The following is a 16,664-nucleotide window of genomic DNA, read 5'->3' as shown; positions in this document are numbered from 1 at the left end:
TCTCTTCCTACCTGAGTCTCTCTCCCTGCCCCTGAGTCTCTCTCCCTGCCCCTGAGTCTCACTCCCTGCCTGAGTCTCTCTCCCTGCCTGAGTCTCTCTCCCTACCTGAGTGTCTCTCCCTGCCCCTGAGTCTCTCTCCCTGCCCCTGAGTCTCTCTCCCTACCTGAGTCTCTCTCCCTGCCCCTGATTCTCTCTCCCTGCCCCTGAGTCTCTCTCCCTGCCCCTGAGTCTCACTCCCTGCCTGAGTCTCTCTCCCTGCCTGAGTGTCTCTCCCTGCCCCTGAGTCTCTCTCCCTGCCTGAGTCTCTCTCCCTACCCGTGTCTCTCCCTGCCCCTGAGTCTCTCTCCCTGCCCCTGAGTTTCTCTCCCTGCCCCTGAGTCTCTCTCCCTGCCCCTGAGTCTCTCTCCCTGCCCCTGAGTCTCTCTCCCTGCCTGAGTCTCTCTCCCTACCTGAGTCTCTCTCCCTGCCTGAGTCTCTCTCCCTGCCCCTGCCTGAGTCTCTCTCCCTGCCCCTACCTGAGTCTCTCTCCCTGCCCCTACCTGAGTCTCTCTCCCTGCCCCTGAGTCTCACTCCCTGCCCCTACCTGAGTCTCTCTCCCTGCCCCACGGCGGTTGTTGTGCACCGCACCTGGCACGTCGCGCAGGGCCTTGGCGCACTTGAGGATGGTGCGGTGGGCCTCAGCGACGCTGCGCTCCATCTGCTCGCCGTCGACCGACGCCAGCGGGTCGTGCAGCCAGGCCTGGCGCCAGCGCTGCCAGCTCGACACGGTCGACCACAGGTCGCACAGGGGCTGGAACTCGCGCGCCGCCGTGCCCAGCTTGTCGTACTGCGGGGTGGGGAGTGAGGGGTGTGTGGTGAGTCTGTGGGTCTCTGTGTGGTGAGTCTGTGGGTCTCTGTGTGGTGAGTCTGTGGGTCTCTGTGTGGTGAGTATGTGGGTCTCTGTGTGGTGAGTCTGTGGGTCTCTGTGTGGTGAGTCTGTGGGTCTCTGTGTGGTGAGTCTGTGGGTCTCTGTGTGGTGAGTATTTGGGTCTCTGTGTGGTGAGTTTGTGGGTCTCAGTGTGGTGAGTCTGTGGGTCTCTGTGTGGTGAGTCTGTGGGTCTCTATGTGATGAGTCTGTGTGGTGAGTCTGTGTGGTGAGTCTGTGTGGTGAGTCTGTGGGTCTCTGTGTGGTGAGTCTGTGGGTGTCTGTGTGGTGAGTCTGTGTGGTGAGTCTGTGGGTCTCTGTGTGAGTCTGTGGGTGTCTGTGTGGTGAGTCTGTGGGTCTCTGTGTGAGTCTGTGGGTCTCTGTGTGGTGAGTCTGTGGGTCTCTGTGTGGTGAGTCTGTGGGTCTCTGTGTGAGTCTGTGGGTCTCTGTGTGGTGAGTCTGTGGGTCTCTGTGTGAGTCTGTGGGTCTCTGTTTGGTGAGTCTGTGGGTCTCTGTGTGGTGAGTCTGTGGGTCTCTATGTGATGAGTCTGTGTGGTGAGTCTGTGTGGTGAGTCTGTGTGGTGAGTCTGTGTGGTGAGTCTGTGGGTCTCTGTGTGGTGAGTCTGTGGGTGTCTGTGTGGTGAGTCTGTGTGGCGAGTCTGTGGGTCTCTGTGTGAGTCTGTGGGTGTCTGTGTGGTGAGTCTGTGGGTCTCTGTGTGAGTCTGTGGGTCTCTGTGTGGTGAGTCTGTGGGTCTCTGTGTGGTAAGTCTGTGGGTCTCTGTGTGAGTCTGTGGGTCTCTGTGTGGTGAGTCTGTGGGTCTCTGTGTGAGTCTGTGGGTCTCTGTTTGGTGAGTCTGTGGGTCTCTGTGTGGGGAGTTCGTGGGTCTCTGTGTGGTGAGTCTGTGGGTCTCTGTGTGAATCTGTGGGTGTCTGTGTGGTGAGTCTGTGGGTCTCTGTGTGGTGAGTCTGTGGGTCTCTGTGTGGTGAGTCTGTGTGTCTCTGTGTGGTGAGTCTGTGGGTCTCTGTGTGGTGAGTCTGTGGGTCTTTGTCTGGTGAGTCTGTGGGTCTCTGTGTGGTGAGTCTGTGGGTCTCTGTGTGGTGAGTCTGTGGGTCTCTGTGTGGTGAGTCTGTGGGTCTCTGTGTGGTGAGTTTATGGGTCTCTGTGTGAGTCTGTGGGTCTCTGTGTGATGAGTCTGTGGGTCTCTGTGTGGTGAGTCTGTGGGTCTCTGTGTGGTGAGTTTATGGGTCTCTGTGTGAGTCTGTGGGTCTCTGTGTGGTGAGTCTGTGGGTCTCTGTGTGGTGAGTCTGTGGGTCTCTGTGTGGTGAGTCTGTGGGTCTCTGTGTGGTGAGTTTATGGGTCTCTGTGTGAGTCTGTGGGTCTCTGTGTGGTGAGTCTGTGGGTCTCTGTGTGGTGAGTCTGTGGGTCTCTGTGTGGTGAATCTATGGCTATCTGTGTGGTGACTCTATGGCTCTCTGTGTGGTGAATCTATGGCTCTCTGTGTGGTGAATCTACGGCTCTCTGTGTGGTGAATCTATGGCTCTCTGTGTGGTGAATCTACAGTCTCTGTGTGTGGTGAATCTATGGCTCTCTGTGTGGTGAATCTACGGCTCTGTGTGTGGTGAATCTATGGCTCTCTGTGTGGTGAATCTACAGTCTCTGTGTGTGGTGAATCTATGGCTGTCTGTGTGGTGAATCTACGGCTCTGTGTGTGGTGAATCTATGGCTCTCTGTGTGGCAAAGCTATGGCTCTCTGTGTGGTGAATCTATGGCTCTCTGTGTGGTGAATCTATGGCTCTCTGTGTGGTGAGTCTGTGGGTGTCTGTGTGGTGAGTCTGTGTGGTGAGTCTGTGTGGTGAGTCTGTGTGGTGAGTTTGTGGGCCTCTGTGTGGTGAGTTTGTGGGCCTCTGTGTGGTGAGTCTGTGTGGTGAGTCTGTGGGTCTCTGTGTGAGTCTGTGGGTGTCTGTGTGGTGAGTCTGTGGGTCTCTGTGTGAGTTTGTGGGTCTCTGTGTGGTGAGTCTGTGGGTCTCTGTGTGAGTCTGTGGGTCTCTGTGTGGTGAGTCTGTGGGTCTATGTGTGAGTCTGTGGGTCTCTGTTTGGTGAGTCTGTGGGTCTCTGTGTGGGGAGTTCGTGGGTCTCTGTGTGGTGAGTCTGTGGGTCTCTGTGTGGTGAGTCTGTGGCTCTCTGTGTGAATCTGTGGGTGTCTGTGTGGTGAGTCTGTGGGTCTCTGTGTGGTGAGTCTGTGGGTCTCTGTGTGGTGAGTCTGTGTGTCTCTGTGTGGTGAGTCTGTGGGTCTCTGTGTGGTGAGTCTGAGGGTCTCTGTGTGGTGAGTTTATGGGTCTCTGTGTGAGTCTGTGGGTCTCTGTGTGGTGAGTCTGTGGGTCTCTGTGTGGTGAGTCTGTGGGTCTCTGTGTGGTGAGTCTGTGGGTCTCTGTGTGGTGAGTTTATGGGTCTCTGTGTGAGTCTGTGGGTCTCTGTGTGGTGAGTCTGTGGGTCTCTGTGTGGTGAGTCTGTGGGTCTCTGTGTGGTGAATCTATGGCTCTCTGTGTGGTGACTCTATGGCTCTCTGTGTGGTGAATCTATGGCTCTCTGTGTGGTGAATCTACGGCTCTTTGTGTGGTGAATCTATGGCTCTCTGTGTGGTGAATCTACAGTCTCTATGTGGTGAATCTATGGCTGTCTGTGTGGTGAATCTACGGCTCTGTGTGTGGTGAATCTATGGCTCTCTGTGTGGCAAAGCTATGGCTCTCTGTGTGGTGAATCTATGGCTCTCTGTGTGGTGAATCTATGGCTCTCTGTGTGGTGAATCTACGGCTCTCTGTGTGGTGAATCTACAGTCTCTGTGTGGTGAATCTATGGCTCTCTGTGTGGTGAATCTATGGCTGTCTGTGTGGTGAATCTACGGCTCTCTGTGTGGTGAATCTACGGCTCTGTGTGTGGTGAATCTATGGCTCTCTGTGTGGTGAATCTACGGCTCTGTGTGTGGTGAATCTATGGCTCTCTGTGTGGTAAATCTATGGCTCTCTGTGTGGTAAATCTACGGTTGTCTGTGTGGTGAATCTACGGCTCTCTGAGTGTGTGAGTCTACGGCTCTCTGAGTGTGTGAGTCTATGTGTGTGTGTGTGAGTCTATGTGTGTGTGTAAGTCTATGTGTGTGTGTGTGAGTCTATGTGTGTGTGTGTGAGTCTATGTGTGTGTGTGAGTCTATGTGTGTGTGTGAGTCTATGGCTCTCTGTGTGTGAGTCTATGTGTGTGTGTGCTACGTGTGTGAGTGTGAGTCTATGTGTGTGTGTGTGTGAGTCTATGTGTGTGTGTGCTACGAGTGTGTCTATGTGTGTGTGTGAGTCTATATGTGTGTGTGTGTCTCTATGTGTGAGTCTGAGTGTGCGAGTCTCACGTTGGTGAGTGGCTGTCCCAGCAGGCGCTGGCGGCTGTTGTAGAGCTGTGTGTGTGTGTGTGAGTCTATGTGTGTGTGTGTGAGTCTATGTGTGTGTGTGAGTCTATGTGTCTGTGTGTGTGAGTCTATGTGTGTGTGTGTCTATGTGTGTGTGTGTGTCTCTATGTGTGTGTGTGTGTCTCTATCTATGTCTGTGTGTGTGTCTCTCCGCGTGTGTGAGTCTATGTGTGTCTATGTGTGTGTGAGTCTGCGTGTGTGCGAGTCTCACGTTGGTGAGTGGCTGTCCCAGCAGGCGCTGGCGGCTGTTGTAGAGCTGCGCCAGCTGCTGACACTCCCGCAGCTGCTTGGCCAGGCGGCGCGCCTCGTTGGCCGTCTCGTGCGCACGCGAAGCCTCGGTGTGGGCGCTGAAGCCGGCCACCGCCATCTATGGAAACCACAACGGTGTATGGGCGGTACAGACAGACAACCCCATGGTGTGCGTGTCTGTGTGTGTCTGTGTGTCGGGTGCGATCAAGGGATGGCTCCCTATTGGTCAACCACGTTATGTATGCCGATGATTTGGTAATAGCTGCTCATTCAGAAGAGGAGTTGGAGACGCTGCTGCTGAGACTGGAGCGTGCCACTAAGAGGTGGGGCCTTACCATCAGCCCCACCAAAACTAAGAACCTGCCTGGGTATTTTGTACCATCGGACACTCCACCCCCACAACTCCCAATCGGTGATGGGGCAGTTGTGGTGAGAGTGGAGAGTTTCCCATACCTGGGCAGTGTGCTTATGACCGGCTCCAGTTTATCAGCAGAGGTCTCACTCCGAATCAGTCGAGCGGCAATATCTTTTCATCGGTTGCGTAACGCTGTGTGGAAGCTACCTGGTCTGTCGCTCCACACGAAGCTTCAGGTCTTCTCGGCCACGGTCATTCCCTCCCTTCTCTACGCTTGCGAAACGTGGACCCCCCTAATGGAGCATCTTCGCCAGTTGGAAACATTTAGGCTGCCCTGCCCACTATCCATCCTGGGTTTAACCAGGCTGGATTGTGTGAGGAGCTCACAAATCCTTGAAAGATCTGGGCAAAGTCTCATCAGTGAGATCCTCCGGCAGGCAAGGCTGCGTTGGCTGGTCATGTAGCCCGCATGCCCAGCCACCGCATGCCTAAACAGCTTTTGTTCGGCCGGATAGAGGGGGCTAAACGGGCGCGGCACGAGCTAGAGAAGAGATGGAGTGATGTGGTACAGGAGGATTTGGAGCTGAGTGGACTTGCCGATGACCGGTACCAGCGGTGTCAAGATCGGCCTCAGTGGAGGAGGCTCGTGAAGGACGCTACTGGGCAGTTGGAGGCAGTCGCCCTCCAACAACAACGGAGGGCGGAGGAGCGACGCTCACAACAACGAGCGGAGCGCCGGGTGGCTAAAGCACAGCAAGTTGGCACAGTAGGGGGCACAGGTGGTGCATCAGCCACTCATCTCAGTCAGTCGACCTGTGGCATCTGGGTCTGCCCCGTGACCTCCTGCCAGTGGGCGTCTGTCTCTGTGTGTGTGTGTCTCTGTGTGTGTCTCTGTGTGTGTCGGTGCCTGCAGGGAGTCGTGGCGCTCGTGGAAGGCGTTGAGGTCGTGCTGCTGCACCGCCCGGAAGCGCTCCTCCTCCTCCACCTGCTGCTTCTGCTGCACCTCCTGAAGCCGGCGCGTCGCTCGCAGCGGCCAGCCCAGCGCGCTCCACCTACAGGCGCGCACACAGGCACACGCACGGGCACGCATGGTCAAAATAGATGTTAAATAATGTGTGAGCCAGAGGACATCCCTGTCGCACCCCAAGGTGTACAGGGAATGGCTCTGACTCCCGGCCACGTAGCTTTACCCGGGTTGGCTCACCATCATGAAGGTCCTTAATGATGGTGAGCAGAGGGTCAGGGACTCCGAAAGCACGAAGAACAACCCAGAGCCCAGGCCTACTGATGGTATCATAGGCCTTGACCAGGTCAATAAAGCAGAGATGCATGTCCTGTTAGAATCCCCTACACCTCTGGTGTTGTAAACAGACAGAAAATATGGCATCTGTGCAGGTCCGCCCTGGCCTGAAACCACATTTGGGCTCTGCAAACCTCTCCTCAGCGTGCCTGGCAAGGCGATGTTGAATAATCCTTTCCAGGACCTTTCCCAGCACACTGAGGAGAATGATGCCCCTGTAGTTGATACAGTCTGTGCGGTCCCCCTTCTTAAAGAGGGGGACCACCAGGGCATCCTACCAGACCAGTGGTCCAGACTGTTGTTATGATGTCATGTTGGGCAGTCTGTGCACAAACGCCACCCTCCCTCAGCATTTCGCTTGGGAGATCACCTCTGCCCGGTGCCTTTCCTGGTCTCAGACACTGGATCGCCATCAGTACTTCCTCAACAGATGGCACCTCAGCCAGCCACTCACAGGGGGTGACTTCCTCTTCCAATATTTGAGGCACCGCAGCCTCAGCAGGGTTATCCCCACTTTGTGCCACGATGTTTTCCTGGCTGAGGGATTTCCCCTCCCCCAGTACCTCACAGAAATACTCAGCAAATCTGCAAACCTGTTCCTGGGGGTCGGAGATTGGATCACCGTTTTCTCCCCTAATGATGGTAATAGGTGTGGCGCTGTAGGTTACTTTTTGATGGAGTTAAATAGTGATTCATGATCGCGAGCTACTGAGGCAGATTCCATCTCCTCAGCAACCCGCGACCACCACCCATCCTTGCAACATCTCAAGGCTCTCCGAACCTCCGAGCAAAGGCTGCATTAAGCGTCCTCATTCTCTGATGTGGGATGCTGTAGACGATTAGAGTGGGCCTGTCGCTTTTTCTCAACCATCCTGAACACCTCCTCTGTCAGCCAGGGTGTCTGAACAGGTTTGGACCGTGTACCCAAAGCAACCATTGCAGCTGCATGAGCCACAGTCCTAACCCTCACTCATTTCTCCTCAGCATCAGGGGGAGGGGGGGGACGATGCCAACCCCAGCTGCAAGCAATGATGAAATTCTCACTTGCAACTTTCATCAGCTAGCTGAGACAAGGCCACTGTCACTTTGAATGGGGTCCTGGGTGTACACCCACCACCGGAGTGGAAGAATGGCAGGCGCATCTTGCAGGTCACAAGCCGATGGTCAGAGGGCAGATCAGCTCCACGGTAGGTTCTGGTGTCAAGGACATGGGCTCGCATCCGCTGTTCCGTCACTATGTAGTCCAGCAGATGTTCTTGCTTGGACCCGGCATGCATCCATGATGTTGTGTGGATGCGCCGATGCCAGAACTGCGTGTTGGTAATTACAAGCCTATGGGCTGCACAACAATCTAGCAGCCTCCTACCATTGTTATTGAGCTGATCTGACCCATGCCTTCCAATCACTCCAGCCCAGGTACCAGCATCATGACCTACTCGGGCATTAAGGTCACCCAACAAGATGACTCTATCCCGAAGGGCTACTTTAGATAGCACCTGTGACAGGAGGAAGCAATCTGACTCATCATAATCTGAATCATTGGCCTTGCCTGCATCCCTCCACTGATGTTCATCTTCGGTGGGCGAGTAAAGCAACCATCATCACCACAATTCCTCGCCTCCGGTTGATGGGAAGGTGAGCACACAGTAGCCTGGGGCTTAGAGCTTCCCACACCTCACCGCCACGCTCCCACGCCCCTTTCATTCTTTTATTCAGAAGAAGAGCCACTCCCTGTTGTTTGGCAGTCTCCTTCCCCGAGTAGAGGACTGTCCAACACTCATGGTGGCAGGAGCCAGAGCCGGTCCACCGGACCTCCTGAGTGCCGCGGAGATCCAGGCGGTACCAGTCCAGCTCCCGACAGAGGAGTGGCAGCCTCTCCTCCGCAGTGAGTGTTCAAACATTCCACGTGGCCACCCGCAGTGGCTTTTTGCTGTATCTGGAGGAGCCCCGATGGGTAAGGATTCAGTCTCCTGGCTCCGCCAAATGGGGTTTGGCCAAGAGACGTCATTGACGCCTGTCCCCCCGGGGTCTCCGGCACAAGCTTAGCTAGAGAGATAGACACACTGAGGAAATAGACACACACACACAGGAGATAGACACACACAGAAGATTGACACACATACAGAGACACATACACAGGAGATAGATACACACAGGGGATAGACACACACACAGGAGATAGACACACACAGATAGACACACACACAGATAGACACACACACACAGATAGACACACACACACAGATAGACACACACACACACAGATAGACACACACACATACAGATAGACACACACACAGATAGACACACACACACACAGATAGACACACACACACAGATAGACACACACAGATAGACACACACAGAGATAGACACACACAGAAGATTGACACACATACAGAGACACATACACAGGAGATAGATACACACAGGGGATAGACACACACACAGGAGATAGACACACACAGATAGACACACACACAGATAGACACACACACAGATAGACACACACACACACAGATAGACACACACACACAGATAGACACACACACATACAGATAGACACACACACAGATAGACACACACACACAGATAGACACACACACACACACAGATAGACACACACAGATAGACACACACAGAGATAGACACACACAGAAGATTGACACACATACAGAGACACATACACAGGAGATAGATACACACAGGGGATAGACACACACACAGGAGATAGACACACACAGATAGACACACACACAGATAGACACACACACACAGATAGACACACACACACAGATAGACACACACACACACAGATAGACACACACACATACAGATAGACACACACACAGATAGACACACACAGATAGACACACACACACACAGATAGACACACACAGATAGACACACACACAGATAGACACACACACAGATAGACACACACACAGATAGACACACACACACACACAGATAGACACACACACAGATAGACACACACAGATAGATACACACACACACACACAGATAGACACACACAGATAGACACACACACACAGATAGACACACACAGATAGACACACACACAGAGAGACACACACACACAGATAGACACACACAGATAGACACACACACAGATAGACACACACACATACAGATAGACACACACAGATAGAAACACACACACAGATACACACACACACACACAAATAAACACACACACAGATAGACACACACAGAGGCAGGAGGAGTCGTTCACCTGGCGCTGAAGTCCTCACTGGAGAGGCTGTAGCCAAACTCCTCCAGCAGATCATAGGCCGGCGTCGTCGTGACAACGCGGTCCTGGGATGGGGGGGTGAAGGGGAGAGGGAGTGAAGGGGAGAGGGGGTGAAGGGAGGGGGGTGAAGGGGGGGGGTGACGAGGGAGGGGGGTGAAGGGGGGGGGTGAAGGGGGGGGGGGGGTGAAGGGGGGGGAGGTAGTGAGAAGATTATTTCTGGGAGGTAGGGGAGCGGAAGGGTATGGGGCAGAGGTCGCAAACGGGTTTTGATTCCTTACCCGTACCCAGCCGCACCAGGGTCGCAAACGGGTAACCGTACCCGGCCGTACCCGTATCCTACCCGGCTACCCGTACCCGGCCGGGTATCGGGTAGGGTACGGGTACCCGATTGCGACCTCTGGGATGAAGCCATGTTGCAGGCGCGGGTGGGCTGATTCTAGGAACTTGAATTGTGAGAAGAGACAAGACGTTGGGAAATGAGTGACAAACGGTGACTCACCAGTGACTCACGGCCTACCCGTACCCAGCCAGGTACGGGTAGCCGGGTATCGGGTAGGGTACAGGTATCGGGTACCCGGTTGCGACCTCTGGTATGGGGAGAGAGTCGAGGGAGGAGGGGTGGGCAGGGAGGAAGGGAGGAGGAGAGGGGGTGGAGGGGATGAGGAGGGAGGGCGGTGGGGAGGGGGGAGGTAGTGGATGAAAGGGAGTGAGGCCATTATGGAGGGACCCAGCCAGACCCGGGGCTTGAACCCCCCCCCCTCTCCCTCACGTAGACGTCCTTGAGTAGGAGTGGCACCCCCTGCATCCCCCCCTCCCTTCCCCCTCCCTGCCCCCTCCCTCCCTCCCCCCCCCTCCCCCCTCCCCCCCCCCCTCCCCCCCTCCCTCACGTAGACATCCTTGAGTAGGAGGGGCACCCCCTGCATCCACTCGCGCTGCTCCGCCAGCTCCTCGAGGCTGCTCGGCCGCTCGTGGACCTTGCGGTCGATGGACTGGAACTCCTCGCAAGCCTGCGGAGTGGCAACACCACTTTATCGAAAGAGTATGGATCCCTGCAGTCACGAAAACTTCTAATCTAGATGGTGGGAGATGGTGGGGGGGGGGGATAGTGGCCCAGCTCCCAGCCTGCCAAGGTGCCACCTCGGTTGGCTGGCCAATCTAGGCGAGACCGGGGGCTCTGCACGGGACTAGGCCTCACCACGGCAATGTTAAGTACTAAGTTATTGCTTCTTTCGCTAAACTCACGTACATAGCAATCTATTATTATAAAAATAAGCTTGGAAATATTCAAGTATTAATGTTTGTGTGTAGACAACTAACATTTCTAAATTAAGTTGCAAAATATGAAAATATTCACGTGTGCTTTTTTATGGAGCTGGTCTGTCGTGTGGCCTGTTGCCTGCTTATGAATGAAAGTCGGTGCACTGGCAGTCCATTACCTACACCGCAAACATTGCAATTGGCCAGGGTGAGTGTATGCCAGTCTATACTCTGTCGCCTGCTTCTTTACCTCGCTCAGTGTACTGCCAGCCTTTCATGTCGACTGTATCCTGCTTATTAAGCTGCTGACCATATTGCCAGCTTATTATGTCGACTGTAGCAATGCTTAGGTCATTGAGTCAGCGTACTGCCAGTCTATAAACTAGACTGTAGCCTGCTTGTTAACTTAAGTGTGCGTACTGCTGCTCTATAATGCAGACTTATTCTAGCTCCTTTTTTCAATGCATTTCTATTGTTTGGTTTGCTCACGTCACGCTGTTTACTGATATGTAGTACTCTCTCCGTGTCTCTCTCCGTGTCTATCTCCGTGTCTCTCTCCGTGTCTCCCTCTCTCCGTGTCTCTCTCTCTCCGTGTCTCTCTCCGTCTCTCTCTCCGTGTCTCGCTCTCTCCGTGTCTCCTCTCCGTGTCTCCCTCTCTGCGTGTCTCCCTCTCTCCGTGTCTCCCTCTCTCCGTGTCTCTCTCTCCGTGTCTCTCTCTCCGTGTCTCTCTCTCTCCGTGTCTCCCTCTCTCCGTGTTTCCCTCTCTCCGTGTCTCCCTCTCTCCGTGTCTCCCTCTCTCCGTGTCTCTCTCTCTCTCCTTGTCTCTCTCTCTCTCTCTCTCCGTGTCTCCCTCTCTCCGTATCTCCCTCTCTCCATGTCTCTCTCCGTGTCTCTCTCTCTCCGTGTCTCTCTCTCCGTGTCTCTCTCTCTCCGTGTCTCTCTCCGCATGAGCGTACCGCGTCCGCCTGGCTTCTGAGCGTGCGCGCCAGCGCGCCCAGCGTAGCGGTAGACAGCGCCTGGCACCGGCGCACCAGCTGGCGCCGCAGCTCCTCCACGCCCACCCACAGCGGCCCGATCACAATCGCCGGGGGCAGCGACGCCTCCACACGGCGGAGCTCCGCGCGCAGGCGACGGAGCTCCGCGCGCACCGACTCCACGGTGCTCGCCTCCGTCACGTGCTCCCTGCGGGGGTGGGGGGGGGTGGACACGGGGGGTGGGACATGCGTTGGTCATGCGTGGGACATGCGTGGGACACGGGCGGGGGGGGGGTTGCACGTGAAGGACACCGTCTACCTGGCGTGCTGCTCCGGGTCGGCGTTGTGCAGGGCGAGGAGTGGCCGCAGGGCGTCTGCGTAGGCTCGTGCCGGCACCAGCGCCCTGCGGACGCACGCGGCCAGCGCCAAGCGCAGCTCCTCCACGGCCGGTTCGTGCAGACCCACAGACTCCAGCAACGGGGTGCCGCTAAAGAACATGTCCTGGAGCACCAGCTGGGTAGACATAGAGAGACAGAGAGACACAGACACACGGTGAGACACACACAGACTCACACACAGAGAGACACACACAGACACGGTGAGACAGACACGCACAGAGAGACACACAGACACACACACAGACTCACACACACAGACACGATGAGACACACACAGAGACAACCAGAGACCCACAGACTCCAGCAGCGGGGTGCCGCTGAAGAACATGTCATGGAGCACCAGCTGGGTAGACACACACACAGACTCAGACACACAGACACACACGGTGAGACACAGACAGACTCACACACAGAGACACAGACACAGACACGGTGAGACAGACACACACAGACTCACACACACACACACAGACACGGTGAGATAGACATACACAGACACACACACACAGACACGGTGCGATAAACACACACAGAGACAACCAGAGACACACAGAGAGACACACACAGACTCACACACAGAGACACACACACAGACACAAGGTGAGACACACACACAGACACACGGTGAGACACACACAGACTCACATACAGAGACACACACAGACACGATGAGACACACACACAGACGCACGGTGAGACACACACAGAGACACACGGTGAGACACACACAGACACACACATACAGACAGACACACATATACACACACCCAGACAGACAGACAGCCACACACACACACAGACACACCCAGACAGACAGAGAGACACACATACACAGACAGACACAAACACACACATTTAGACACACACACACACAGACAGACACAAACACACCCACACAGACACACAGACACACCCACACAGACACAGAGACACACACACAGACACACACACCTACACCAACAGACACACACACACACATTTAGACACACACACACAGACACACAGACACAGAGACACAGACACACACACAGACAGACAGCCACACACACACAGACACACCCAAACAGACAGAAACACACACACACACAGACAGACACAACACACACACAGACACACACACACAGACACACACACAGACACACACAGACACACACACAGACACACACAACACACACAACACACTCACAGACACACACACACAGACACACACAGACATACACACAGACACACACACCCACAGACACACACAGGGACACACAGGGACACACCTTCTCCAGCTGGGGCACGCTGTGCGTGGCGCGGATGCCGCTGTCAAACAACTCCACAATGGTCGGCTCAAAGAGCTCCAGCGGAGTGGTGAAGTGGACGTCAGTAGAGTCCATGACCAAGTCCACCACGAACAGAGGGCCTCTCCTAGGCCTGACACACACACACACACACTGCTATGCTACACTATACACTACTACTACTACTATAGTACTACACCACGAACAGAGGGCCTCTCCTAGGTCTGACACACACACACACACTGCTATGCTACACTATACACTACTACTACTACTATAGTACTACACCACGAACAGAGGGCCTCTCCTAGGTCTGATGCACACACACACTGCTACGCTACACTATACACTACTACTACTATAGTACTACACCACGAACAGAGGGCTCCACCTAGGTCTGACGCACACACACACACTGGTGGTGATGGTGGTGGTGGTGATGGTGGTGGTGGTGATGGTGGTGATGGTGATGATGGTGGTGCTGGTGGTGGTGATGGTGGTGGTGATGGTGGTGGTGATGGTGGTGGAGATGATGGTGGTGGTGGTGATGGTGCTGGTGGTGGTGGTGATGGTGGTGATGGTAGTGATGATGGTGGTGATGGTGGTGGTGATGATGCTGGTGGTGATGGTGGAGGCAGGCAGGCAGGCAGGGAGACCGCCTCACTTGTAGGGGCTGTTGATGAGATCCGGACCCCACACCAACGCGCCCGGCTCCTCTCCCACATCGGCAACGTCGGCAACATCGGTACCGGTAGCATTGGTAGCGTCGCTAGTGCCGGCAGCGTTGTCAACCGTAGCGTTGGTAACACCGACAGCCCCGCTAGCACTACCACCACCACCACCGCCACCACCACCGCCGACCCCCTGGCAAGCGTCGTGCACCGTCTTCGCGAAGGCGCCGACAGAGTCGAGCGCCAGGCGCCGCAGCGCAGACTGCATGCGCAGGCGCACCGCTTCCAGCAGACGGCGCAGCTTGGAGCGGCGGTACGAGTCCCAGCGGCGCTCGCCGGGGTCCAGCGTGGCGCTAGCGCCGCCGCCAGCGCTGCCGCCAGCGCCCAGTAGGGCGCCGCGCAGAGCCTGAGCCAGAGACGGCAGCCACGAGTCGCACAGGAAGAGCTGCACCTGCGGAGGAGAGGGGGGAGGGAGATGTTGACTCCCTCACCCGGTGTGCAGGAGGTCGTGGATTCGATCCCGACCCTGACGATGGCAATGGCTGCGTCTCTCTTTCTCATCGTCATCACGGTGGCTAGGAGATGTTGACTCCCTCGCCTGGTCTACAGGAGGTCGTGGATTCGATCAGTGGGGAGATGTTGACTACCTCGCTTGGTGTGCAGGAGGTCGTGGGTTCGATCCCGACCCTGACGATGGCAATGGTCGTATATTTGGAGTCTGCGTCTCTCTTTCTCATCGTCATCACGGTGGTTAGGAGATGTTAACTCTGTCGCCTGGTCTACAGGAGGTTGTGAATTCGATCCCGACCCTGATGCCTGTTATGTATTCACAGTGGCTAGGAGATGTTGACTCCCTCGCCCGGTGTGCAGGAGGTCGTGGGTTCGATCCCGACCCTGACGATGGCTATGCCTGTATATTTGGAGTCTGCGTCTCTCTTTCTCATCGTCATCACGGTGGCTAGGAGATGTTGACTCCGTCGCCTGGTACACAGGAGGTCGTGGATTCGATCCCGACCCTGACGATGCCTGTTATGTATTCACAGTGGCTAGGAGATGTTGACTCCCTCGCCTGGTGTGCAGGAGGTCGTGGATTTGATCCCGACCCTGACGATGGCAATGGCTGTATATTTGGAGTCTGCGTCTCTCTTTCTCATCGTCATCACGGTGGCTAGGAGATGTTGACTCCCTCGCCTGGTCTACAGGAGGTCGTGGATTCGATCAGTGGGGAGATGTTGACTACCTCGCTTGGTATGCAGGAGGTCGTGGGTTAGATGAGTGGGGAGATGTTGACTCCCTCGCCCGGTGTGCAGGAGGTCGTGGATTCGATCCCGACCCTGACGATGGCAATGGCCGTATATTTGGAGTCTGCGTCTCTTTTTCTCATCGTCATCACGGTGGCTCGGAGATGTTAACTCCCTTGCCCAGTGTACAGGAGGTCATGGATTCGATCCCGACCCTGACGATGGCTATGGCCGTATATTTGGAGTCTGCGTCTCTTTTTCTCATCGTCATCACGGTGGCTCGGAGATGTTTACTCCCTCGCCTGGTCTACAGGAGGTCGTGGGCTACATCCCAACCCTGATGACGCCTGTTGATGTAGATTTGGAGTCTGCACCTCTCTTTCTCATCATCATCATAACGGTGGCTAAGAGATGTTAATTCCTTCGCCTGGTATGCAGGAGGTCATGGGTTCGATGCCGACTCTGACGCCTCCTGTTGTATATTCAGAGTCTGCATCTCTTTCTTCCCGTGGATACAGGAGGTTGTGGGCTCGGATACAGGAGGTTGTGGGCTCGATCCCAACCCTGATGCCTGTTGTGTATTCACAGTGGCGAGGAGATGTTAATTCCCTCGGCCGGTGTGCAGGAGGTCGTGGATTTGAGCCTTACCCTGACCACGCCTGCTGTATAATTGCATGGGCTAGGAAATGTTAACGACCTCGCCTGGTATACAGTAAGTCGTGAGGTCGATCCCTAACGCCTGCTACGCAGGAGGTCGTGGGTTTGACCCCGACCCTGATGGGGAGTGGGCGGGGAGGGGGAGTGTGGATGAGGAGTGGGGAGGAGGAACACACACACTTACACACACACAGACACACATCCACAACATCAACAACCGCCATTCGCCACTAAGTGGCGGTGACGTCACCACGACGCTTGTGCCAGGCAATGTGCACATTGAGGCCACGTGAAGTGTCGAACGCACTCTGGCAGGAGGTCACGGGGCAAACCCTGAAGGTTTCATGGGTAGACTGACTGAGATGACTGGCTGATGCACCACCTGTGCCCCCTACTGTGCCAAATTGTTGTGTTTCAACTGCCCGGCGCTCCGCTCGTTGTTGTGAGCGTCGCTCCTCTGCCCTCCGTTGCTGCTGAAGGGCGACTGCCTCCAACTGCCCAGTAGCGTTCTTCACGAGCCTCCTCCACAGAGGCCGATCTTGACACCGCTGGTACCAGTCATCGGCAAGTCCTCTCAGCTCCAAATCCTCTTGTACCACATCAGCCCATCTCTTCTCTAGCCCGTGCCGCGCCCGTTTAGCCCCCT

General features: G+C 55.4%; 1 protein-coding gene across 1 annotated transcript in view; it reads right to left on the bottom strand.

Annotated features, from left to right (window-relative positions):
• The window catches only part of LOC133359753 (dynein axonemal heavy chain 1-like), an 88,261-nt gene that overhangs the window by 53,544 nt on the left and 18,053 nt on the right, over nt 1-16,664 (bottom strand). Inside the window, exons 11-19 of the mRNA XM_061578273.1 lie at nt 14,114-14,571; nt 13,432-13,582; nt 12,085-12,278; nt 11,748-11,973; nt 10,422-10,541; nt 9,517-9,599; nt 5,868-6,012; nt 4,568-4,723; nt 628-826 (exon numbers count right to left, since the gene is read on the bottom strand). Of these exons, the coding sequence (XP_061434257.1) occupies nt 628-826; nt 4,568-4,723; nt 5,868-6,012; nt 9,517-9,599; nt 10,422-10,541; nt 11,748-11,973; nt 12,085-12,278; nt 13,432-13,582; nt 14,114-14,571 (1,732 nt within the window). The remainder of the gene's footprint in view (nt 1-627; nt 827-4,567; nt 4,724-5,867; nt 6,013-9,516; nt 9,600-10,421; nt 10,542-11,747; nt 11,974-12,084; nt 12,279-13,431; nt 13,583-14,113; nt 14,572-16,664) is intronic.

The sequence above is a fragment of the Lethenteron reissneri genome, chromosome 66 (assembly GCF_015708825.2).
Source record: "Lethenteron reissneri isolate LAM-NWPU_2019-01 chromosome 66, ASM1570882v1, whole genome shotgun sequence".
NCBI lineage: Eukaryota > Metazoa > Chordata > Hyperoartia > Petromyzontiformes > Petromyzontidae > Lethenteron > Lethenteron reissneri.
Note: the sequence above shows the minus strand (reverse complement) of the source record. Positions and strands in the feature narration are given on the sequence as shown.